At 43.1% G+C, this 24,857-nt stretch overlaps 1 protein-coding gene across 3 annotated transcripts in view; it reads right to left on the bottom strand.

Moving 5' to 3' along the window:
- Positions 1-18,930, bottom strand: part of PWWP2B (PWWP domain containing 2B) — a 54,956-nt gene extending 36,026 nt beyond the window's left edge. For 2 of the 3 annotated variants that reach the window (XR_014492734.1, XM_083364543.1), the window contains exons 1-2: positions 15,460-16,495; positions 14,911-15,335 (exon numbers count right to left, since the gene is read on the bottom strand). Coding sequence is in view for 2 of the 3 variants with exons in the window: in XM_083364543.1 (XP_083220669.1) it covers positions 14,911-15,053 (143 nt within the window). In the remaining variant the exon portion in view is untranslated. Of the gene's footprint in view, positions 1-14,910; positions 15,336-15,459; positions 16,496-18,891 lie in introns of those variants that run through there. The other variant, XM_083364544.1, reaches the window with a different exon arrangement.
- Positions 18,931-24,857: the final 5,927 nt, after the last annotated feature.

The raw sequence follows: 24,857 nt of genomic DNA, 5'->3' as shown, positions 1-24,857 counted from the left end.
CAGTGAAAGGTCTGAGGTGGGTTCCAAGGAGTTATGGTACAGAATATCCTGCACTGGCAATTTGGGTTTGTAAGGTTTTTGAGATGCTCTCCTGCTTTTGTGATTATTTCAGAAGTCTTGATTTTACCACATCAATATTGAAAAACCAACCTATTAATCTACATTTTAGGCACCTGGTTTATGCTTTTCACGTTGCATCCACTATTTTGATAATGACTTGCTATTCTATTGAAATTCACATGTCCCCATGCGGCATTCCTTATATATTTCAGACAGTTGAATAAAGCATCCTTTACAGAGAAAAAAAGGAATCTGCAAATCTATAGAAGAATGACTTAATCCCGCCAAGACTGAGTGGCTGTGCATACCGGCAACTCGGATTAACCAGTCTATTCCATCATTAATTATGGGGGGTGAGGTGTTACCCCCCCGTAGATAGGGCCCGCAACTTGGGCATCCTCCTGGACTCACGGCTCAGTTTGGAAGATCATATAGGAGCCGTGGCCAGGGGGGCTTTTGCCCAGGTTCGCCAGTTGCGGCCCTATCTGGACCGAGACGCCTTACGTACAGTCACTCATGTGCCTGTGACCTCCTGGATAGACTACTGCAATGCTCTCTACATGGGGCTGCCCTTGAGGACCACTCGGAGGCTTCAGCTGGTGCAGAATGCAGCCACGCGAGTTGTGATGGGGGTTTCCCGATACTCCCACGTAACGCCTCTTCTCCGCAAGCTGCATTGGCTTCCAGTTGCCCTCCGGGTGAGATTCAAGGTGCTGGTGATGACATATAGAGCCCTAAATGGCATGGGTCCGGACTATCTTCGGGAGCACCTGCTGCCAGCATCAACTTCCCATCGTCCTGTGCGCTCCCACAGGGAGGGCCTCCTCAGGGTGCCGCCGGTCAGGGAGTGCCGGCTGGCGGCCCCCAGGGGGAAAGCGTTCTCGGTGGGTGCGCCTGCCCTTTGGAATCAGCTGCCTGTGGAACTCCGGATGGGCCCCGACCTTCGCTCGTTTCGCCAGGACCTAAAAACTTGGCTATTCGAGCTTGCCGGCCTGGACTGAGGGTTTTGGGTTAAGGTTTTAATTATTTTGGGGCTACTTAATTTAATTTTATTTTAACCTGTATATATTGTACTGTTTTAATTTGCCCTGTAAACCGCCCTGAGTCCCTCGGGAAAAGGGCGGTATATAAATCAAAACAAACAAACAAACAAATAAATAAATTTAAAAGCTGTTGCAATATTAGTACAACAGAGAGAAAACAGCTGACAAGACACTGGACTGGCTGACTGTGTTGGCAGCATCTGAAGCCTCAGCTTTCTTTGTGGAGGGTCTGCAGCAATGACTTTGTCTCAGATCTGCAATTCAAGGGTCGAACTCAGCCAGCAACAACACTCAGATGCATAGTTTCTATGCCTAGGGAAAGAATTTCTGTGTAACACAGATCAAGAGGCTTCCATAAAAATGTCTCCTTAAAATTAGTCTGCTAAGATGCATCGTATAGCCTGTAATTAAGGTGATTAATACAACTTATCCTCATATCCTGGTTCTTTCCAAACCCATTCTACCTGACACCTACAATCTCACCAAGGAATCAAATTTGCTTTCCTAACATTTTCAGTTGAGCTTACTGGACACTCATAAACACAGCAAGGTGAAAAAGGATTCGGTGGCCTCAGAAAAGGCGCTTTATGGCCAGGTAAAAAGCACTTCCGACCATGCAAAATGTTGCATGCACACCTACGGTCAGGTGATTGTGATCTGGGTACTTAGCAAGCTGTTCACACTTGTGATGGGTTGCCAAGTTTCCCCCGTGATCATGTGATCGCCATTTGCAATCTTTTCTGCCAATTTCCCTCCAGAAGTCAATGGGGAAGAGGTCAGGGAAGACCGCAAGCTTGAGAGGATTTTCAGCTCCAGAGCAAAGTGGTACTGAGGTAAGGAAAGGTGCCTCAGGGGGATTGTTAAGTGAATAGAGTCTCCTGGGAGATTGGCGGGGGGGGGGGGGGAGGGAATTGTGGCAGGCCTGCATTCCAGTGCCTCTCAGCTCAAGTCCTTCTTGGATTTTGGCAGGAAGGATTTGCATCTCCTGAGCAGACAGACAGTTGTATGCCTCCTAGGATCGCCCTCCCCTAAACAAACATGTTCCTTACCTAGGACTCTGCTACTTAACAAACCACAAATCACTTAATGACTGCAATGAGGAGTACTGGGTTTGCAGTCACTGAGTGAAGCTATCATATGATGTCTTGCTTATGACTGCTTCATTCAAAGACTGAGATTCTGGTCCTAACTGTGGCCCTTGATTCAAGGACTACCTAAACAATATCTAAACTGCAATGATTTGGGCTCCTGGCCCCTCATGACAATTATTTATTTATTTATTTATTTAATTGGATTTATATACCGCCCCTCTCCCAAGGGATTCGGGGCGGTGTACAGGGCAATTAACACACTATGAACAACACATAATATACAAAAATTAAAATGAAATTATACCAAAAAGGCCCTAAACAATAAAACACGTACCAAAATTTAAAATTTTTAAATTTAAGATCTAAAATCCCAATCCCTCAGTCCAGGCCAGCAAGTTCAAATAGCCAAGTCTTCAGGTCGCGGCGAAAAGAGCCAAGGTCGGGAGCCATCCGAAGCTCAACTGGAAGCTGATTCCAGAGGGCAGGCGCGCCCACAGAGAATGCTCTCCCCCTGGGGGCTGCCAGTCAACAATCCCTGACCGACGGCACCCTGAGGAGGCCCTCTCTGTGGGAGCGCACAGGACGATGGGAAGTTAACGCCGGCAAAAGGTACTCCCGTAAATAACCCGGACCCATGCCATTTAGGGCTTTATAGGTCATCACCAGCACCTTGAATCTCACCCGGAAGACAACTGGAAGCCAATGCAGCTTGCGGAGCAGAGGTGTTACATGGGGGTATTGGGAGACCCCCATCACAACTCGCGCGACCGCATTCTGCACCAGCTGGAGCCTCCGAGTGGTATTCAAGGGCAGCCCCATGTAGAGAGGTTGCAGTAGTCTATCCGAGAGGTCATGAAGGAAATCAACAACATGATAACTTTCTATTTGTGATAGAAAACATACGAAGCATCACAGTACCAGACATTTGACAATTGAATGTAAGATATAAAAAGAACCACCTCCAAGGAACTCTTTCTGCCCCATTTTGGATACATCACACAATGCACCAATGCACTTCTTGCCATCTACCAATAGCTGGCCAGCTCTGTTGCAGCTCCCTGTCTAATCCAAACGCATTTTTCGCTTTAGCATTGAATAATACCTGAAGCGTTGATTTGGAAAGCCTTTTTCCACAAATCAATTTGCTTTCAGTTATATCGTATGTCCCCCCCCCGCCCAATCTCTTGCAAAATAATTAATTTTTTGGGGGGGAAACATAGAACAGAACTGAATTAAGCAAATAAATTAATATTTAAGGTACAATAATCACGAGCTTAGAATGCCTACTTGCCAGTTCAAAATCTGATTTTATTTTTCTTCTCTTTGCACAAAATCTAGTTGTTTTCTAGATTCAGAACTGCTTCTGAAGACATCAGTACTATTGTACAGTTTCACCCAACAGAAAAAGCCACTCAGCCACGTCTTAACTTACAAAAGAAATATTATCAAGGTCATAACAAAGATAGGTGAAATTGGAAAAAAAGTCCTATGTTGTATTTAAGCAGGAAGGCACTACCTTGAAAAAATGATGCATGCACACTACATGCATCTGCAGCCACGTATACACTTCTATGTAGGATAGGAAAACTGCTACCTTCCAGATATTTTATTTATAGGTCTTTTAATTCCGTCAAGCATGGCCCATGGAGTTGTAACCCAAAACATCTGGAAGGCAATCATTCTTTTTTTTCCCCTCCAACTTTATTTTCAAAATATGTAGGACAATCACATTCCACCCCTTTTCAATATTTTCAACCAGTAGTTGAAGCCTGAGATGTTGTTTTATGCCAGGTCAGATAACAACAGTCCAAGATGATTACTCTGAAGCCCCCTGAGCCTTTCACAGCCCTTCTAACTTATCCCATCAGTTAAGAGCTACTAAATGAAATTGACATACAACATGATTAAGCCATCCACTAAACCTGGAGTGTTTTGTCCGATCATGGAGAGGGGATGCAGCAGCAAAAAAATCAGCTTTTTTTTTTTTACATGAGAAAACAGGGTCAAAAGGAGGGAGGTAACCAGTGGTGGGATTCAGCCGGTTCGCACCACTTCGGCAGAATTGGTAGCTAATTCTTTGTTGCCCAGGCCCAGAATGGACCTCCGCAAGCGGCACTGACACAGAGAGCCGGTTGTTCCCATATTTGAATCCCACCATTAGCTACAACAGGGGTCCCCAAGCCCAAGACTGGCACTGGTCCATAGCACACCAGAATCGGGGCCATGTGAAGGAGTGAAGCTCCAGCCCGGCACGCACGGGATGTAAGCAGCACATGAAACCATGTCCTCCGGTCTGCGGAAAAACCTCTCTCCACGGAACTGGTCCCTGGCACCCAAAAAGTTGGGGGCTGCTGAGTTAGAAGACTTTGAGCAGACAGATACCATAGCCTAGGAAGAAAACAGTGACCCATTACTACTGGGTCACGACAAGGATCAGAACTTAACAAGTGTGAAAAATATGAAGCCTCAAGGAACCACGTATTTTGGAGGAGAGCTCTTCTGATGGCACTTCTATGGCTCTGATAATCAGAAGAACAAGGGCGTGGAGAGTCCATTTTTAGTTTTTCATATTCTCAGAAACTGAAGATGTATATTCAATCTGTTCCTATGACGCTTCAAGTATTTCAAACTTTTCTGTTTGGATGCAGTCTTCTGCTGAAATAGCTACATCTACCTGGGATATGTTGTACATTCACCTGATAGGACATGCTTAGTACAAGTACCCAAGAACTTGTTCAGTTATGGCTGTTAACCAGCCTCAGTCATAAAATCAGTACCATACAGGTATCGGTATATATCAATGTTTGCGGGTTTAAATGCGCTCATAAATAAACGTTTGTTGAATTCTGAATCCCTGAATCTTCTGCTGAAATTCTGTTCTTGAATATTTTTATATGCTTTATTACACTTAGTCCTCACTTAACAATAGAAATTGGGTCTGGCAACTTCCTAGCTAAGTGACAGGTCATTAAGCAAAACATCAAATGACTGTGATTGATTTACAATGGCAGTTCTGCTGCTATCATTCAGTGCAACATCACATGACAGCGACTTGTGACTTAACACCAGCTTCCCCACTGACATTGTGTAAAGGAGTAAATCCCTCCGCAATCACTGCTACTAACGCTTGTAACATCCAAGATTGTTATGTGATCCGAGACAATACTAGGACTCTCATTCAACTGCCAGGATCACAAGCTCTGGTGAGCAGCTTCTCCCAATGGGAATCCTCTCTGGAACTCGGAACTTTGTCTGGAGCTCAGCATCATCTAGAGGAGGAGCAAGCACAGCGAAAGAGCACCTCATCTACTCCTGAAACCAAATCAAAGTGCCTTTACCACTCTGATTCTAACACCCTGATGACGCTTTCATTATCCTGCCCCCCCTTTTCCCCTCCCACAGATGTGAGGTAAAGATGTGTCAAATATCTGTTAAAAAGAGCAATCCTTCATTTTAAAGACATCTGCTCCCACTTCTCGGCCTGACTTCCCGCTTGCCGTTTTGTTCAGCCCTTTATGTCAAAAAATGTGAGTAGCAGTTAAAATCAAGCTTGCCCGTAAAGGTTGCAAGTTGTGCTCTCAAAGCTTGCAGTCCTCATCCAGAGAGGGGGGGGGGAGAAACGTGCCTTAAACCATGTACTGACACCGTTATTACAAACATTTCAGCCCGTGGAATTCAGATGCCTTGGCTTTTTTTTTCTTCCTAAGCAGTGGTATTATGTGTGCCTGTGTGTATCTGTGATAGTACACACACACCGAGAGACACACACACACTGAAAGCAGCTCTCTCACAATTGTTCCACTGTGACAAAGACAAGCAAACCAGATGCCCATGTGTTCAGGATAGTTCCTTCACTGTATCCCAGACTCCCCGTCCCATTTGATTTTATCTTTAAAAGATTCACTTAAAAAAAAAAGATAAAGTGGGAGGCATGCATGTTGCAAAGCAGAGGGCCACCGTCCAATACCATATGTATACCATGGACGTCCTGGGCTAGAAGGAGATGCCACAGACACTGTAAAGAAAATAAGACAGGTTGGGTTGATCAGCTAAAAAGGTTAAGCATTTTGGGTGAGTGTGAGCTCACCTCTAAAAGAAAGAGAAAGGTAAATATGGATGGCAAGGAATGTCGTATGGAGCCAGTGTGTGGCAGAGAATAACCTGATAGGTTATCAACCCATCAGGACAGCCATTTTATGAATATGTAATCCTACATGGCAGCCATTTTACAGGAGCACTCAAAACATCATTAAATTCTAAAAAAAAAATGACTTGGCCCAACAAGGTTATTGTTTACACAAGAGAATCTACACTGAAGGCAATCAAGGAACCTCTTCGCCTGCCCTCATTGCTCACAGCTTTAATCACCCAAGGAAGATGCCGATTTTGAAATGCCTTCATTGATATGGATTTCAGATCTGTATTGTATTGTAGAATTTGCACTGAAGTAAGAGAGAGCAGACAGTGACAAAACGACCATTCACTCTTCCCTAAACAATATTCAGAATATACTCACTATCCAGCTTTTTGCAGCATAAGAACTGATTTATTACAATGATGTCCTAACTCACCTTCAAAATAGCTTATGGTAAGTCAATATATTATTTGTCTTCACAACAATCTGTTCAGATGTGTGTTAGGATGTGGCAGGTTAGTACGAGCCATAGGTGACAGAGATTTATGACCAAATCTGGACTAGAGCTGAGGCTTCCCAAAACTCTTCCCACTACACAATGACTAGGTTCACATGCAGCACAAACCTAATCTCTTTCAATTTGGCATACCCCCAGACAGACTGGCATTGCTGAGATTCTGGGAGCTGAAGTCCAATATATTTGTAAGGTGTCAGTTTGGGGAAAATAGTTAAGATGAAGAATCTAATGGGATCCAATTCAGACATAACAATAAGCCCACCAGTGTTTATAAACAATGACTTGGTTAACAAAATACAACAATCGCACATATGAAGGTGTGCGTGTGTGACTACTTTTCCAACTGCATGCATGTCCATTTTGAATGCTTATTAGCACATGAGGACTCCCTTCAGGCATTTTCATAAACATGTTGTATGTTGTAGGCATGTTATCTCCAGCTGGATGCTATGATGCCACCTCCTCCATCCTTGTCCAACCTGCTCACTGTACAAATTTCTGAATTCCTGAAAAAGATACAGGAATCAAGCCTATCACAACGATAAACCCTGGAGTAACTTGTGCATATGCAGGAGGAAAGTGTGACCTCTGTGGGTGGAGGTTATAGTTCAAGCTGCCCACCTTAGATGGGTGGGTCTACATTTCCCGTCACTCCCATCCATTGGCCAGTAGGTTTACAGTCCAACATATTTGGAGAGTAGGTCAGCAGAGGCTGAAATAGACAAATCAACTACCCACCTGGAAAGTTTTTGATGCAACGGCTAGTATTTTGGCTTAGAACTGGAAAGACTGAGATTATAGAAGATCAGAATATGTGTTCCTCCAGTAATTGCCCGATACTAAGAGCATCATTAGCTACTCTGACTAGAGCTGCTGAAAACTGTATTTCAGCAACATTTGGAAGTCCATAAATTCCCCGACCCTTGGTTTAAATATTTTCACAAATCCCTTTCTGGCTGGGGGAACAAAAGCTTCTACTTCTTTACTGCTGTATATGATTCCGCCACCCTGCTACATTTGTCATTTAATTTAATATGCATGTTATTTTTGTCTGCTACTCTGTTGCTACCTTCCCATTGTCATACCAATTACTTATAACCTGACAGATCTTGATTGCTTATAACCTGACAGCTCCTAGAATTCACAAGCCACCAGAGAGCACCAGGAAAGTTATAATCCTATGCACATTTACTTGGGAGTAAGTTGCAATAATTACCTCCCAGGAAACATGAACAGAAAGGGCTTACAAGTTTATTCACAATAATGGTGGATTAAGGCATGCTGCAGTTCAGGTAAGGTTAGGAGTTATCTGACTGCTGATCAAATTTTTGCAGATTGTTTTTAGAAATCTAGCATCCAAGGAAAAGAGGAGAAAATCTCCATTATTGTTTTTCTCCATAGAATCAGCAAATGCTGTTGAAACTAGTCTAGCCCAAAGAAGGAATAGGTGGACACAGTAGTTCATTTTCCCTCATTGTCCTCTTATTTTTGGTGAAACATTAGTCATGCAGAAAAATATCTGTGCATAATGGTTTCTTTAAAAAAAATTCTAGAGATGATGTAAAATGGGTTCAACATATTTTCACATGTGGCCAACGTATAACAAATGATAGTAGATCTATCCAACAAATTTTGTTTCCTGGTCTTCCGATAGGCCAGGGATTCCCAACCAGGGGTGCTTGCACCCCCTGGGGGGTGTAAAACGATATTCCAGGGGTTGGGAAGACGGGTTTAGAAATTTCAAAATTATAGCATATATGCATAATTTGTTGCTGTTATTTCGAACTTTTGTAAGGGGGTGCGAGAATATACCAGAAGTGTTCTAGGGGTGCGGGGTATAGAAAGGTTTGGGAACTGCTGTGATAGGCAAAACAAAAGCACCAGCTATTCAGACATCCCCTACTTGTTCAGTTACAGCGGGGCTGAAAAAAGTCAGCAATGGTTCTTGCAGTAATGACCATTGCAGTACAGGTAGTCCTCAAATTACGAGCACAATTGAGCCCAAAACTTATTTTGCTAAGGGAGAAATTTGTTAAGTGAATCGTGCCCCATTTTCTTGCCACATCTGTTAAATGAATCACTGTGGTTATTAAGTTAGCAACACGGTTGTTAAGTGAATCCGGCTTCCCCATTGACTTTGCTCGTCCGAAGGTCGCAAAAGGGGACCACGTGATCCTGGGACACTGCAACCGTCATAAATGTGAGTCAGCTGTCAAGTGTCTGAATGTAAATCACATGACCACAGGGATGCTGCAATGGTCATAAGTGTGGAAAAATGGTCATAGGTCATTCTTTTCAGTGCCATTGTAACTTTGAATGGTCATTAAGTGAACAGTTGTATGTTGAGGACTACATGTATCTCTGCAGTCCCATGATAACAATTTGGGCGCTTGGCCACAGGCATGTGTTTACAATTGCTGCAATATCCCGGGGTCATGCGATCACCCTTTGCAAAGTCAATGGGGGAAGCAAAGTCAATGGCGGAAGCTAGATTCGGTTAACAACCGCAGATTAACTAGGGCGGTTCACTTACGAACTGTGCCAAAACAGGTCATAAAATCAGGCATGACTTGCTTAATTATGGCCTCACTTAGCAATGGAAGTTCCAGTCCCAGTTGTGGTTATAAGTTGAGGATTACCCTGAAGTTGGAAGAAAGGTAGAAACAGAAATCTGGGTTCTTAGTGCCCTCTATATCCGTGGCGGCGAACCTGTGGCACGCAGAGCCCTCTCTGTGGGCACACACGCTGTCGCCCCAGTCCTAGGCGTTCAGCTGGGTTTTATAAAACCTTTTCGCTTTAGGCCTCCGCCGCCTGTGCAAAAAAAAAAAAAAGGTTCAATCAATCAATCAGTTTCAACTTCTTGTGGGGAAAAAAAAAAGATCTCACAAAGTTGGAATTGATTGATTGAACTTTTTAGGCCCACCCACTCTGCCGTTACCACTGCAGCCACACCCACCCAATGGGCCACGCCCACCCAATGGGCCACGCCCACCCGGCACCCGACGATACATAAGTGGGTTTAGGGTTGCAGTTTGGGCACTCCCGTCTCTAAAAGGTTCGCCATCACTGCTCTATATCATGGGGGACAAACTCACCATATCACATGATGTGCCGTAACTTTTTTTGCATTGCCGGAGCTGGAGGGGGCGCAGCTTCCGCAGGATGCAACTGGCCCATGGGCCGGCAGTTTTTTTGACACCCCTGCTCTACATCAACGCACTTGTGAAAGGAGAACTTGCTGTTCCCTTTTCTTGTGATCAAGAAATCCACCCCAAATAACAGCTGACTTGGGAGCAGACTCATGTCTTCTGGGTCCCGAACAATATACAAATAAGTAGAATTTTATTTCATTCTTAATCACCGCTGAAATATGAAAAGACAGCCAGAGATGGAATCTCACCAGAAGGGAAAGCAACATCAGATGCAAATTTCTCTACCAGCAGAGATCCAGAATGGTTAGCAACTGAAAAAGCTTCCTTCTAATATCAGTTACTATTAGTTAAATGCAATTTAAACAGTCCTGTGCATAATTAAATCACCTGAAGGACAAAGCCCTCTCTTTGGGAATCAACAACACACCCATACTTCCAGCCTGCAGAAAATCAATTAATCTCTGTCTCCGAATTTTTATCAAAAAAAAAAGGGGGAGGGAAAGCCCCACTAAAGCATGGCTAACTAAGCAAGATATATTTAGTCCTAAATCAACCTCCCCACCCCCAAAGTAGTTTTTATCCTGGCACACAAAGCACTACCAGCTTCTCCCAGGAAGCCAGCTAATCAGGCTGGCTAACAGAGACCACTTCCCTAATTTCTCTCCTGCTAAACCCAATGAAGAAGACAGCAGCTTGTAGTGGGGCTGGATTGCAGGGCTATAAAAAAAAACCTTCCTGCTTTTTCTTTCCTTTCAATAACCCAGCTTAAGATCGTTTGTTTCCCTCTGCAATTAGCAGGCAGGAAGAAAAGACTGAGCAAGTATTGCTGAGAGGGAGGGCACTTTTTTCTCTTCCTATCCTCCCCTTTCCCATGACTGCCTGAAGTCACCCTTTCTCATAATGGGAAACCAGCAGTCGGCAATAGATTGCTAGACGGAAGAAGGCTGACTCTCTTCCCAGCAAAATTGCTCACAGCTTCTTGAAGGAAGGGGAATGAACAAGCCAGAGCGTAGGCACAAATGATCCCTGTAAGGCAGGGGTGTCAAACTCAATTTCATTGAGGGCCGCATCAGCATTGTGGTTGCCCTCAGGGGGCCGGGTGGGTGTGGCCTGGGTGGGCGTGGCCTACTGGGTGGGCGTGGCTAGAGTGCATATGGCCTACTGGGTGGGCGTGGCCAGCTCTACATCGTTCGCATCAAGGGTGCCTATGGGGGCCTGGGCAGGAGTGGGACAGATCTGAGGGTCTCTGGCAGAAGGAGGGTCTCTGGGCCAGGGCCAAGGCAGTGGGGGCCGTTCCCTCACTGTTTCCAGGATGGCTTCACGGGCCACATGAAACCACTTCGCGGGCCGGATCTGGCCCCCGGGCCTTGTGTTTGACATGTCTGCTGTAAGGGACAGTCTTGGTGGGTAATAAAGGGGACACACACACACACACACGTCTGCAAGGCAACTTCTATGATCCCCTTAAGTAGAATGTGGTGTTAAGTAAAGATATTTGGAAATAAGGCGTTGGTAGTGCAGGAACTGATTTTACATGAAGTTCCATCTCCATCCACTATTATTTCAGGCTTCTTCAGCAGTATGATGGGAACAGGCTCACAAATATTGATATGCTGCTATTGAACTGGAAATCTTAAAAAAAATGTTCTAGGACAAGCTCCTCCCTAAATCAAACTCTTAACGTTTTCCACATTTTCAGGAATGTTACCTTTAAACACTTCAAGCTCTTCATTCCCGAGTTTTTAATTTTCCTTTCTAGATACTTCCTTTCAAACAATTTGTTAGTCTGCTTTCATCTGCATTGATTTATGTTCCAGGCCTCTTTCTCCCTCCTTCTAATTTGCCTTTAATTTCTTACTGTCTGCTGAGCTGTTTCAATGCTGTCTATTTTAGATTTTTCCTCTCCCTTATTTCATTTAACCATCTAGGCTTCTGGCTTTACTGGAATATTTGGGAATGCATGATCAACATTCAATACTACATATTAATAAGCAGAGTGACTCTAGAATATTAAAAATAGCTGGGTGGAAATATTTTTTACCATCTGATAAGGAATATATTCAACTAGTTTGAAGCAACTTATCCTTCCAAATAGAAAGATCAGATGGAGGTTAGAAAAACCAGGAGGAGGGGAAGCACGTTCAGAATGGATACACATCAAGCTTTTGAACTGTCTGGGTGGTTTGGAAAAGAAATCATGAGATAAAGCTATTTAAGCCTTCCACTTAAGGAACTGAAAGATCCAATTTATTTAGGAAGGTCTCCTCAAAGGCAAACAATTCTCCAGCCAAGCCAGGAATGTCAGCACAGATGTTCCTTAAACTTTTTTTTCTGGAAAACTATTATGTATCCAGTAAATATAAAATGAGCTAAGATGGTGGATGCAATAATGCAATAAAACTGTATAAAACTGCTCATATAGCATAGGGAGGGGCTAACGGTATACCTTGTCTTGGGACTCTACAGATAAAAAGACCTGAGCAGTAGTGATAAAAAGGGGTTTTCCTACATGAAGAGAAATGCTGTCCCTTGGAGTAGTAAGCAATAAGTAAACTGCCAAGACCAATGGTTTCACACCATTTAAAATGGGGGCAAACAATTTGCAGTCTTAGGGCTTTAGCCCATTATAAGGCTAACTTCGCGTTAGACCTTCAACTCAAACCACCCTTGCAAGGGATGTTAGGTAAGAGTTACCTTTTTCCTGCAGAATAACGAGAGAGGAAAAGGACTCATATTTGGGCTCTGCCCCAGCTCCCTGGTTGTTTCACTCCCACAGAGTGTTTAACCATATGGATCTTAAAAAGACTCTCAAATCTATGAGCCACGCATCTAGAGAAAGGAATACACTGATACAGAAGCATAACACAGCTCATAATAACAATGTAGCAGATAATTATTCTCCTTGTATTTGGCCTGTGAAAATTAGTATATATATATTTAATTCTCCTTAGTTTTTGCATCCTTGCAATTTGTGGCAAACCTGCTCATATGCAAAGATTCCCAGTGCATCATGCCATTTTAATTTGCTTCACAGTCTCAAGTGCCAGAAAGAAATCAATACAGCTGCAGCAAGGCTTTGGTGCCTATTTAACAACATCAGCAACATTAACTTAGCCATCAGGAGGAAAGGAGAGTAACACAGCACTCCCAGTTAGCTTAAACATATTATCATACATTTTAAACAGAAAATTTATGTCTACATACAAACTTATTGGTTTGAAATTTATAAGGAGCCCTACGTTAAGTTACATCTGCTTACTGTTAATGGACGCTGGCGTATCTGCTAATTAGATAATCCTTGCAGATAATTGTCAAAGGCTAATGAATGCATGTTGCTGGGGGGGGGGGAGGAAATGGAGAAGCTGTCGCCAAGATGGAGTCCTCATTAAGAAAAATGAATTTGGGGCCTTCAAAAGTGGCAGGCATTTATTTATAATTTCTACTCAGAAAATTCACTGGTAAGGAGACAACCCCAGGCTTTGGGAATCTTGCCTGCCAACAGATTTGAAATTTTGTTTTGTACGGAAGGCATGCATACCAAGCACAGGGAGAAAGATTATTTCCAATTGTTCAGAAAGAAACAATACAAAATGTTTTAAATAGACGGCCACTAAGTAGGCTAAGTTCATTTTTCTAGCGCTGACAGCTTGCCAAGTTTCACCTTTTCAGATATTCTGCCTTTATAGAGCTATTTGTATACTTTTATCAAACTATTACATCTCCTGTAATAGCCAATCTAGGCAACTCTTTTGTTTGGAAGCTACATGAGAGAGATGCAGTTTTGGAAGTATTACATTATTAACTCAACCACACTATAGGCACTGGTTGTTTCATTAAATAAGGGAATATATCCTGAACTGCAAAACAGGAAAGGAAATAAGCTTTGCTGTTACTCTGCATTTATGTATGCTTTATGTTTCTCAGGCGTGCAAGCCCTCTCTGAAGGAGGCCCATCTTTCTTGCTCAATGTGAAAAGGGGGGGGGGGAAATGGCAAGCTGGGGCAGTTTCAACTCAAGATAAAAAGCTTTTTGAAGTGTGCAGAATCTCCTAAACAAAAGAAATCTGTAATTATGGCAACGTGTGTCTTCGTGAGAACATTATTGTGCTACATCAGCAGTAGTCCATATATGTAGCACCAATGAAATCTCCTCAAGAATAGAGGGGAGCAAAAAAAAAAAACTTCAGCAAAGTTGTAAGGTTTGCAAAAGGAGGCGACCTGATCTTCTTCTGGAGTCTGTTCCTGAAAGGTAAAGACAATAATTTCCCTTCCCCCCCCCACACACACAAACACACTCTAGCGAGAGAGACACACCTTTTTTTTAAGGGCCTAACCCCATAGGAAAATATGGCTCATTTCAGCAGTCTTTTCAGAAAAGCACCACAGCCACTTCGAAAACGTCAATTGAAGGGAGGACATGATTGCACAGTGGCGCAAACTAGAAAGCTGACTTTTTTTTTTCTTTTCAAGAAAGAGGAACCTTTTCTTCCACGCTGGATTCCGAACAGAAAATGAAACTAAAATATGCCATTATAAAAAAAAATAAAAAAGAGGAGGGGAGAGGAAGAGAAAGAGAGAGAGAGAGAATCGACGTGACCGTTTAACTCCTCTCCCCTCCCTGATTTTTTTTCTCCCTTCCCCCCCCCACCCATGCAATGAGCCATGCAACTCTTTTAATCTGATTATGGCCTAATCCGGCCTTTCGCCCAGCTGCTCTGTCCTCGCCCTCCAGCCAGCCAAGGCCTAGTAGGGACGGTCAACTTCTCAGCTACGATTTCCCCCCCCCTCCTCTCTCTCTCTCTCTCTCTCTTTCCTTTCCCGAAATTATATTTTCTTTTCTATTTGGAGACGGGGGGGGGTGGGGGAAGGAGAGGGCAAAAGAGAATCATCGCCCAAGCGATTCGCGCTCCTACTTTTGAGTGCAATCCAGAAGGATCCCGGTAAACCGCCTCTCCCCGCAGCTCAAGGTGACCACCAGGGTATCGTTCACCATTTGCTCCACCAGCACCGGCAGCCAGGAGCCGACCTGCAGCTCTTTCGTGTCAGCTTCCTCCATGCTTTTTTTTTTTTTTTTTTTTTTTGCCAGAGCCTCGGGTTGCAGCTGGAGTGCGGCTGCGAGATCCCCAAGGCGGCCTTGGCTTGGGCAGGCTCCCCTCCCCCGCCGCTGAAGCTGCCGCCGCCGCCGCCGCTGCTGCCGCTGGCGCTGGCGCTGCTCTCGGGATAGTTACACTGGCCGCTTCGATGACCTCATGGCTCCAGGCTCCCCCTCAACCGGGAGGATTAGTAGGTGCGTTGACGTCACAAGGCTTCCCTCCCGGGAACGTTCCACGGCGGAATCCTGAAACAATGGGCGACATTAGGGTTACTTATGGAACCAGGTGGTGTTTGGATTCCTACCCCCACCCCCACCACCCACCACCCCCCCACACCCCCTCTCCTCCAGCTTTACCAAGCGGAGTTACCCTTTAGCAACGAGGTTTCCCGTCTGGCCCACGCTTGAGAAGTATCACGCTTACGCCTACAAGGAGGGGGTCAAGCGATTTATCCAGGCTAAACTGCTTCCGTCCCGGTACTGTTGCTGACAGTCAAGCAAAGCCAAGAGATTAAATTCGGGCCGTTCTGTTGGTTTAAGCAGGCGGGGATGCCTTTCTTTTCCAGTCCCGCTGCAAAGGAGAGAGTGTTTTACCTGGAGCGGGTGGGTAAAACACGGGCTACTCCGGCATCCAGATTTCTAGACCCCTTCCCAAGTAAAGTAAAATGTCTTCTTCCGTCTCTGATAGTGGCTACTACTACTACTGCTGCTGCTAAGCTTGTAAGCCGCCCTGAGTCTTCGGAGAAGGGCGGGATATAAATGGAATTAAAATAAAAAATAAATAAAAAATACCGACAAACCATCTTTTTTGGTTTTACCAGCAGAACATAGGCTCAGCCCTTGCATTCCGATTGCCAGCTGAGTCCATTTTGTTTCAGCCAAATCTGGAGCGGATTAATTTGAACACTTCCTCTGTGTGTCTCTAAATATGTGTGTCGCATACATGCCTGTACAGTATGTGCGTATTTGGAAGGAAACCGGTGGATTTTATTTCCAAGGAAGTATGGACTGGATTGTAGCCATGAATAGCTTTTATCCTACTTACTCCAGAAGAGTTCAGTTAATTTCCATGCTCTTTAGGCCGTCCTCCCTAATTTCTATAAAATTTCAGACAAGATGTGTTTCATCTCATGCATAAGCTGTTTCCAATTACTTTAAATATCATCCCCAAATAAAATATGTGAACAACTCTATACTTGGAAATCAAGATTAAGGAACAGTGATATTTTCTTTTTGTGCCGTATATTTAAAACTGACTAATGAGCAGTTCTCTCTCCAGATCTATGTTCCACTGTGTCCAGTGCTATATATCTTTATATTGATAAGTCCTATAGTATTCAGTGTGTTTCTTACATTTCAGCAAGTTTGACTAGAATTGTAATTTTTACAGGAAATATATCAGTACCATTCTATGAGTACTTACTTGGCTATATAACTTACATTGCTAAGTCCTATAGTATTCAGTGAGCTTCTTAATAACTATATTTAAGTGTGCAAGTAGAAACAGGAAGCAATTGATTTCCAGGTAATTTTTCTTCTATAAATTCAGGAGATTTTCAAAGCAGACATTCTGAAGAGGCAGCATAGCACAGAGTCCTAAATATTCAGGGGGCAAAAGATAATCCAGTAATTTGCACCTTAACTATTACTGAGTTCTGAAGGATTTACTGCAAAAATAGTTCTGAGATTTTTGTTTCTAAAGTCTGTATATAGGTCTTGTCATTGTGTTACAGATAAATCTAGAACTGGAAAGGGTGCATGAGAAGCACTGTATTTGATTTGATTTTAACACTGTAAGAAAAGTTGATCATGTCTTTGGAGTCTGGCAATTGTAGGGACTCTGACTTCTGTTATATAATCTTAGAAGTGCAGAATTGGAAAAAGTTACAAGGATCAACTTGTCCACCTCTGTGGCATATGCAGGAAAACCAATTAAATCATCTACAAGAGGTGGATGTTCCATTGTTTCTTCAAAATCTCCAGAAATGGACCTTTCACAACTTCTATAGATTGATGGTAAAAGCTTCCTACAAAGGACCAATGTATTCAAATTGTTTCCTCATGAAGAATGCTTAGTGATACAGCAGTTCCAAAGATGGCTTTGCAACATTTCAAAGTATTCCTATATGACTCTGGACTTCATGGTTTATTGTCATTTATAGGTTTGGTTCAGGAAGTAGCAATAATAGGATTTATGTTGGCCTTGCTTCACTATCATTTTCAAGGAGGAAAAGTGTGTATGTGTGTGGGGGGGGGAGGGACAGTATTGTAGGTCAGCAGTAATAGTGCAAGAAAAATGCTCAGACAGCCTTATCTTCATAAATCACTCAGAAGTAGTATAATATGTTAACGTGACCATCCTTCTTCCATAATATTATAAAGCAAATGTATAAGCCAAAATGTTGCTATGTTATAATCTTTTTATGTTACAATCAGTGGGTGAAAAATTAAAACTGTAATAGGTTGGATCCATTTCTCTACCTTGGATGGTAATATAGCAAAAATAAGTAGAAATGTGCATGTTTTTTCACTAAACCTATGAAGGGTTAAGCTTTTTCCTAGAGACATTTGAAGATTTTTGCTTGAGTTTGGAAGAAGGATCCAAATCTTTCTTAGAACTGAATGACATAGAATCACATGGTCTTGTATAGGATTATTTTGTCAGGCTTAAGCACAGTGCCACAAAGAGGGGAGAGCTGCTTCCCCCTCCCCCTTTACATTCAAAAGAGGTCCAAGGTCACCAATCTTTTCCTGCTTCTGCCAGTGCTGAATTAGCTCTTTAAATACAAATCTACAGTATTGTCAAAAATCTGTTCACTCCTGCAATATTTAATCAAATTTATCAGATGAGTGACATTGATGTGGACTAAAAACTTTATGGAAATGTAGCATTTTATCTCCAGCATGTACGACTCCATGTTAAAGAAAGATCTAAATGGCATTATTAAATGTAAGCAATTTTTTAAAGGAAATAAATAAAGCAATTTTATCTTTAAAGCAATCTCACTACCCTAAACACATTTGTTCAAAACACAAACTAATTGATATAAAGCAGAGATTGGGGGGGGGAAAGGCATAAGAACCATCACATTTCAATTTAGACAATATGATTTGTAGATTTTAGATTATCCTCTTTAAAAAAAAATACATTGCATGCAATATAAAAATGTATTGAGGATTCATCAGTCTACTTTTAGCTTAAGGTGTTAAGAGTGAAGCAAATCCTGGACAGTGTAGAAAATGTGTTTCAATTTATTTGAAATATCTGTAAAGGTTTTATTCCTTCAATCTTTTTCCCCCTTTAAGCTCTATCTGCCACATAATTTTAACAGAACCAAGCAAAGCCACTGCTTGCTGAATCCAGATGACGCTCACACACTCCCCTATTTTAAATCTTTAGTAAGTGTGACCACTATAGTCACTGTATTTTCTCCGTCAGTTTTTTTTTCCTAGTGGGTTCTTCAAGCTATAAAATCAACTCCAGCCTGCAAATGGGAGGACATTTATAGTCTAAGGCTTAATTTTGTTTCATTCTTCAAGAAGGGGAGGAGGGGCCAGAGAAAGCTTTGCTTCATTCATGCCTAAGAACTCCCACCTGGTTCAACAGCCTGGCTGTGGATTTAAAAATCAAAGAAAAAGAAGCAACGAAGGATGCATTCCCAAAAGAAAGGTGAGGAAAACGAGCAAAACGCACCACCCCAACCGGTACACGTTAAACCCTCGCAAATGAGAAGCGGTCGGAAAAACCGAAACAACGAGGAGGAAGAAGGGGAGAAAAAAAAAAGTCTGTGGCTCGCATTACCTGATCACTTGTCTCTCTCTCCGGCCCTTTTAACCATGGCAATGTTTTGACAATTCGCGGAGGTTACTATGTGTGGCTGATGGTTTCCGTCAGGCGCCGCCTAGCGATCTCTCGCGGCACTTCCTCGTTCAAAGTGGCTCCTGCCCAGCCTTGGAGTCGCCTCCTTTGCAAGCTGCTGGAGCCGAAGCTGACACGCTGAGGTAACCTCAGATAGCAGGGCGGAGGCAGGGGCAACAGTCACCTTAAACCTAAGGCACATTCCAGGCCTCCTGGATGCTTCTGGAAACATGCTCCAAGGGGGTAGGCGGCAGTCTCGCTGGCTGCAGCACTTGAATAAAAACGTTGCAAAACCATCGCCGCCCCCCTTTGAAATCCTTGTGTATTCAGACGATAAGGCTTAAGTGAATCCCGAAGGCTTGCTTGTTCGAGCTGTGGAAAAGCTCTGAACCACCTTCCCGCTCCCCTCACCCGCCGCCGATGTCGCTCTCTCCTCTCCGGTTTCTTTTCTTTAACAGTGATCATAACTTAAAAAGAGCTGGTCAAGAGTCTTTCATTCCCTCTGCCCCAACAATTCCTTTCTTTTTATAATATTTTTTTTTAATTATTGAACATTGCGGTTAAAAAGGCAAGAATTAATACAAACTAAAAACAAGGAAGGCATAACAAGAAAAAATAGTGAGGAAAGAGGAAAAATAGGAAAAATAATAAAAAAATATATATGACTTCTCTCTTCATCATAAGTATAAACAATTTTAGTGACATCACTCATCAGAATACAACAAATAATCTCTTCTTCCCATATCCTATCTTTTATCTCTAAACAAATCCTTCAAATCTCATTCTTGAGTTCTAGTTAACCAAAGCCCATTAAATATTACCAGAGATAACATAACTATGTAACCTTGATCAAATAAACCTACTTTATATTCCTTCTTTTTACTTTTAACCACCTTGACCTTTAATCCTTTGAAATACTGTCCTAGAGTTTGATTTATTTTCGTTTTCCTTTGTCCCTTCTCACAAAATCCTTAAGAACTGTCTCTTTTGTAACCAATGTAGGAAAGTTAGCCAGGTCACTCCTTTGGTTTGTTATTTATATATCCCTTTTAATCAGTGCTTTTTTTGTAAAAGAAAAAAGGTGCCGGAACTCACACATGTCATACAACCCGCCTTGCCTACCCTACAAGGTTCCATCCAAAAAAGGTGCCGGAACTCCGTTCTGAGCGGTCTATGAGAAAAAAAGCCCTGCTTTTAATTATTAAGGCATCAGCTGGTTCCAATAAAGGAGAATCTTTGTAGTTCAGGGTTGAAACTAGGCATCCTTGGTGCTCTTTGACCTTGGTTGTTTTCTTGCAGACATTTCATTACCCAAACCAGGTAACATCATCAGTGATGTTACCTGGTTTGAGTAATGAAATGTCTGCAAGAAAACAACCTAGCTCAGAGAACACCAAGGACCACTCAGCTAGTTTCATTTGTACATTTAGTATAGCGTCTTTTCCCATGTCATACAAATAATCTGTCATTTTTAAATCCACTTTCAAATCATTCTGAGCCTTATCCAATAAAATTTGTTCCTCTTCCATATCATCTTTTAGGCATAGTCTATTTGCAGTGGCAGGAGCTTTTTAGATTAATTTCTGGGTCCGTGGTTCAACTATATTCTTCAATGTACCCATTATTTTGCTTTATTCTGTATTGGCAAGTCAAATTTAAGGGTTCTTTAATTGTAACCTTTAGCTCTTTCTGGTTCCCTCTAGCATGGATTGTGTTAGAAAGGAAGCCCATTATGCTCAAACACAGGTATCAAAGTATTTAAAATAATTCATATAATTTTAGAGAGAGATTAATAAACACTTTGGGGGTCTAGAATCCAAAAAGCAATTAGGTGCCTCTATCCATTATTGAATGTAATGCTAAATTTTAGAGGTCTATGACAATAAAGTTGTACCTTTTATTCCCCTTCCAAATTCATAGACTCCTGAAATCTTAGTTTGGATCCCAGATTAACAACCCCTGAAATTGATGCTTGAGACAAACAGAAAGATGGTCTTTATGAAACCTTCTTGATTATAAGGTATTTCAAGACTAAAAAAAACTGATACCACTTTTTAAAAACCAGCAAATATTCCAGATTGGACAGTGCAAATTACTTTGGAATAACTTTTGCGAATCCTTCTTTAGCCTGGGATAAGGCAAATGAAAATAGGTTTAGAGCAGACATGTCAAACTCACGACTTCACGTGACATAACATCCCCTACTCATTAGTCTATTACAGATTTATCTAGAGATTTATTTATTTGTTCAATGTATTTGAGTTTGATCGCATAAATATTGGTCTGTTGTCCCAACAAATCTTTCCACGCATTTATTATTGCTTTCATTAGCCCAATGCAGAATTTGAGATTGTGTGTGTGTGCCTTAACACATGTGTTGGGCTAGACATAATTTGAGCTAATTCATTATTAATATAGCCATGAGATCATAGGCTGCACTTTAGTATTTGGCTTCTCATGTGCTGTCTGGATATACAGATAGTGCACTTATTATGCATGTGAATCACACGCTGGATATGTCAGAAGTCACCATTGTTGATATTTAGTATGTATGTATCACATGCATGGAGATGAAGTATATGCTTCAACCACTGATGGTTGTATCAGGGAAAATAGGTACAGAGGAAAGCACCATTTAAGAACTATATTTGGATATCATCGAGTAAGAATTGTTCTAATTCTAGCTTAGTGTAAATAAGCAGCTTTGTCCTTGGCTCAAACTCTGGCTTCTTAGGATTTTGTAGCTTTGATCATGATGTTACATTGAATCGGAGATGAGTAGCCTTTAGACTTTCAGACATTGTCCTAATTCAATCCTGTCTAAGTATGATTGATGGTCAGGGGTGCAGGAATTATATTTCAGAAACATGTGGTTGGCCAAAAGCTGGCTAGCCCTGCAAAAATTACAGATGAATATTTGGTGGTTTGTTCAGCTGTTTCCACCGGCGATAGGAGCCAAAGGGAGACAACTGAGTAGTGCTGCATGAAGTCATTCCTTGTTTATGCTAAGACAAAATTCAGTGTGATGCCTGAATCAAACCTCTCATGAGATAATGTTCTACAGCAAGCATCCCAGGGCATGCCGACTATATGCAAAATGAGTTATGTAGGCTCCTAAGCTATTATATGGGAAGTGGCAGAGTAAATTTACCTTTGATACTTGAGAGAAGTACAATCCAGTAAAAATGGTGACACCTAATCTCCTGGCATTGTCTTCTTCACCTCCATTAGATTTATCTGAATAGAAATTGAGCAAGATTGCAACTGTGATCTTACTCAACCACTACAGTTCATTGAAATTCACCAGGGCTGAGCATGTGGGAAATTTCCTGATGGATTTTGCCTGCTGTAGTCAGGCCTTTTTGTTCAGAGGAATGTGAGTCATTTACCCTGGCTGAGTCATTCAGTCCCACCTTGATTTCCCTTGACTAAATGGGATAACATTCCTTGCGAGTCTGTCCATGTTGCTGCATAGTTACTTGGTAAGTAGTGTGTAGTTAACACAAATGATCTCCCCTGGTTGCTGTGCAGCAGCAGACTTTAATAGAGCTCCATAGTAGCAGAAAACAAGGCAACTGGCTTGGGGAAGAGCGCATTTCACAGTGACTGACTTAGAACTAGAGTTATGGCTTCCAGTGTTCCTAAGATACCAATCGAGGGGTTTGGAAAATGTGGCTTAAGCCCAATGTTCTTCTAAAGTCTGTGTCATGTTTGCCTCCCTTCTTGACTTCAGTGTAGAAGACACTGGATAACACAACTCCACTGAAACACCGAAGTCTCTTGTGTTATTTCATCTCTCGTAGCTCCTTGGGTAACCTGTTAGATCCATGATCCAGATAATCTGCATAGGCAAGTTTGATTCAGGAGCCTTGTCAAAGTATTCTAAGCTGTGACTAAGGCTTTAGCCCAGGGGTGTCAAACTGCCGGCCCGTGAGCCGGTTGCATCATGCAGAGGCCGCACCCACCCCAGGTCCGGCAATGCGAAAAAAGTCGCAATTTGTTGCGACACGTCACGTGACGCGGCGAGTTTGACACCCATGCTTTAGCCAAACCATGTGTCAGAGCTTAAAGAAGACCCCCAACTCCTTCTGAAACCTATCTTGGATGGGCCGATCTAACCATGGCAAGCAACTGATGTCAACCTCCCCCAAGACAGACTAGATGTAATGAATGTGTGACCTCTATTGTAAGTTAAGCCATTAATTAGTTGCATCAGGGCCACGTGGCCGTGAACTCCCAATCCATCTCTGACCCCGAGCTCAAGGAAGGGAAGTTGAAGGAGTCCAGCACCATAGCATGGAGAACTCCACCACCAACTCTGGCCATAGAATCAATGAGCTTAAGCAGGAATGCTGCTACATGTCAGGGAGGAAAGGTAAACGAGCAGTAGTCTTAATCTATTAAAATATTTGTTCTGCTTTAACTGTGGCTAGCATTTCAACCGTATATGTTGTGACATGTTCCATACTTTTCTGAACTGTGAGACCTTCCAGGATTCTGAATGACTTTCAAGCAATGGAAAAATATTAAACTGACTTATGGGTGTTCAGCTAGGGGTAGGCAAGCTTGGCTCTTTTATTTATTTAGTTATTTATTTTATTTATTTAGTTATATTTATATACCGCCCTATTCCCTGAGGACTCAGGGCGGTTTACAGGGAATTAAAAATCCAAAATACAAAAATTAAGAACCAAATTAAAAAATATTAAATTAACCCTGTAGTCAGTTAAAAAGAACCCCAAATTAAAAATTCCTCCTCAGTCTGGGCCCGAGAGCTCGAAGAGCCAGGTCTTCAGGCCCCGGCGGAATGATCGAAGGTCGGGGGCAGTTCTCAACTCCACCGGCAGCTGGTTCCAGAGGGCAGGCGCTCCCACCGAGAAGGCCCTATCCCTGGGTGTCACCCGCCGGCAGTCTCTTACCGGCGGGACCCTGAGCAGACCCTCCCTGTGGGAGCGCACTGGGCGAAGGGTATTTGATGCCGGCAGCAGGTGTTCCCTCAGATATCCCGGACCCAGGCCATGTAGGGCTTTATAGGTGATAACCAGCACCTTGAATTTCACCCGGAGGGCAACCGGAAGCCAATGCAGCTCACGGAGTAGAGGTGTTACATGGGAGTATCGGGAAACCCCCATTACAACTCGCGCGGCCGCATTCTGCACCAGTTGAAGCCTCCGAGTGGTCTTCAAGGGCAGCCCCATGTAGAGAGCGTTACAGTAGTCCAAACGGGAGGTCACAAGCGCATGAGTAACTGTGCGTAGGGCGTCTCGGTCCAGATAGGGACGCAACTGGTGCACCAGGCGAACCTGGGCAAAAGCCCCCCTGGTCACGGCTCCTATATGGTCTTCGAAATTGAGCCGTGAATCCAGGAGGACGCCCAAGTTGCGAGCCCTATCGACGGGGGGTAACACCTCACCCCCCATCATTAAGGATGGAATAACTTGGTTAACCCGAGATGCCGATATGCACAGCCACTCAGTCTTGGCGGGATTGAGACGAAGCCTGTTTCTCCCCATCCAGACCTGAACCGCCTCCAGGCACCGGGACATCACGGAGAGGGCATCACTGGGTTGGTTCGGGGTGGAAAGAAAAAGTTGGGTATCATCAGCGTACTGATGACACCCCACCCCAAAACCACGAATGATCTCGCCCAGCGGCTTCATATAGATGTTGAACAGGAGGGGCGAGAGAACCGACCCCTGAGGGACTCCACAAATGAGAGACCTCGGGGCGGATCTCTGCCCTCCTGTCAACACCGACTGCGAGCGGCCCTGGAGGTAGGAGGAGAACCACCGTAAAACGGTGCCTCCCACTCCCAGCCCCCTGAGACGCCGCAGTAAGATACCATGGTCGATGGTATCGAACGCCGCTGAGAGATCTAATAGGACCAGGACAGAGGAGCAACCCCTGTC

Source organism: Vipera ursinii (genome assembly GCF_947247035.1).
Source record: "Vipera ursinii genome assembly, chromosome: 5".
In the NCBI taxonomy this organism is placed as follows: domain Eukaryota; kingdom Metazoa; phylum Chordata; class Lepidosauria; order Squamata; family Viperidae; genus Vipera; species Vipera ursinii.
This window is presented reverse-complemented; position numbering and strand designations above follow the sequence as displayed.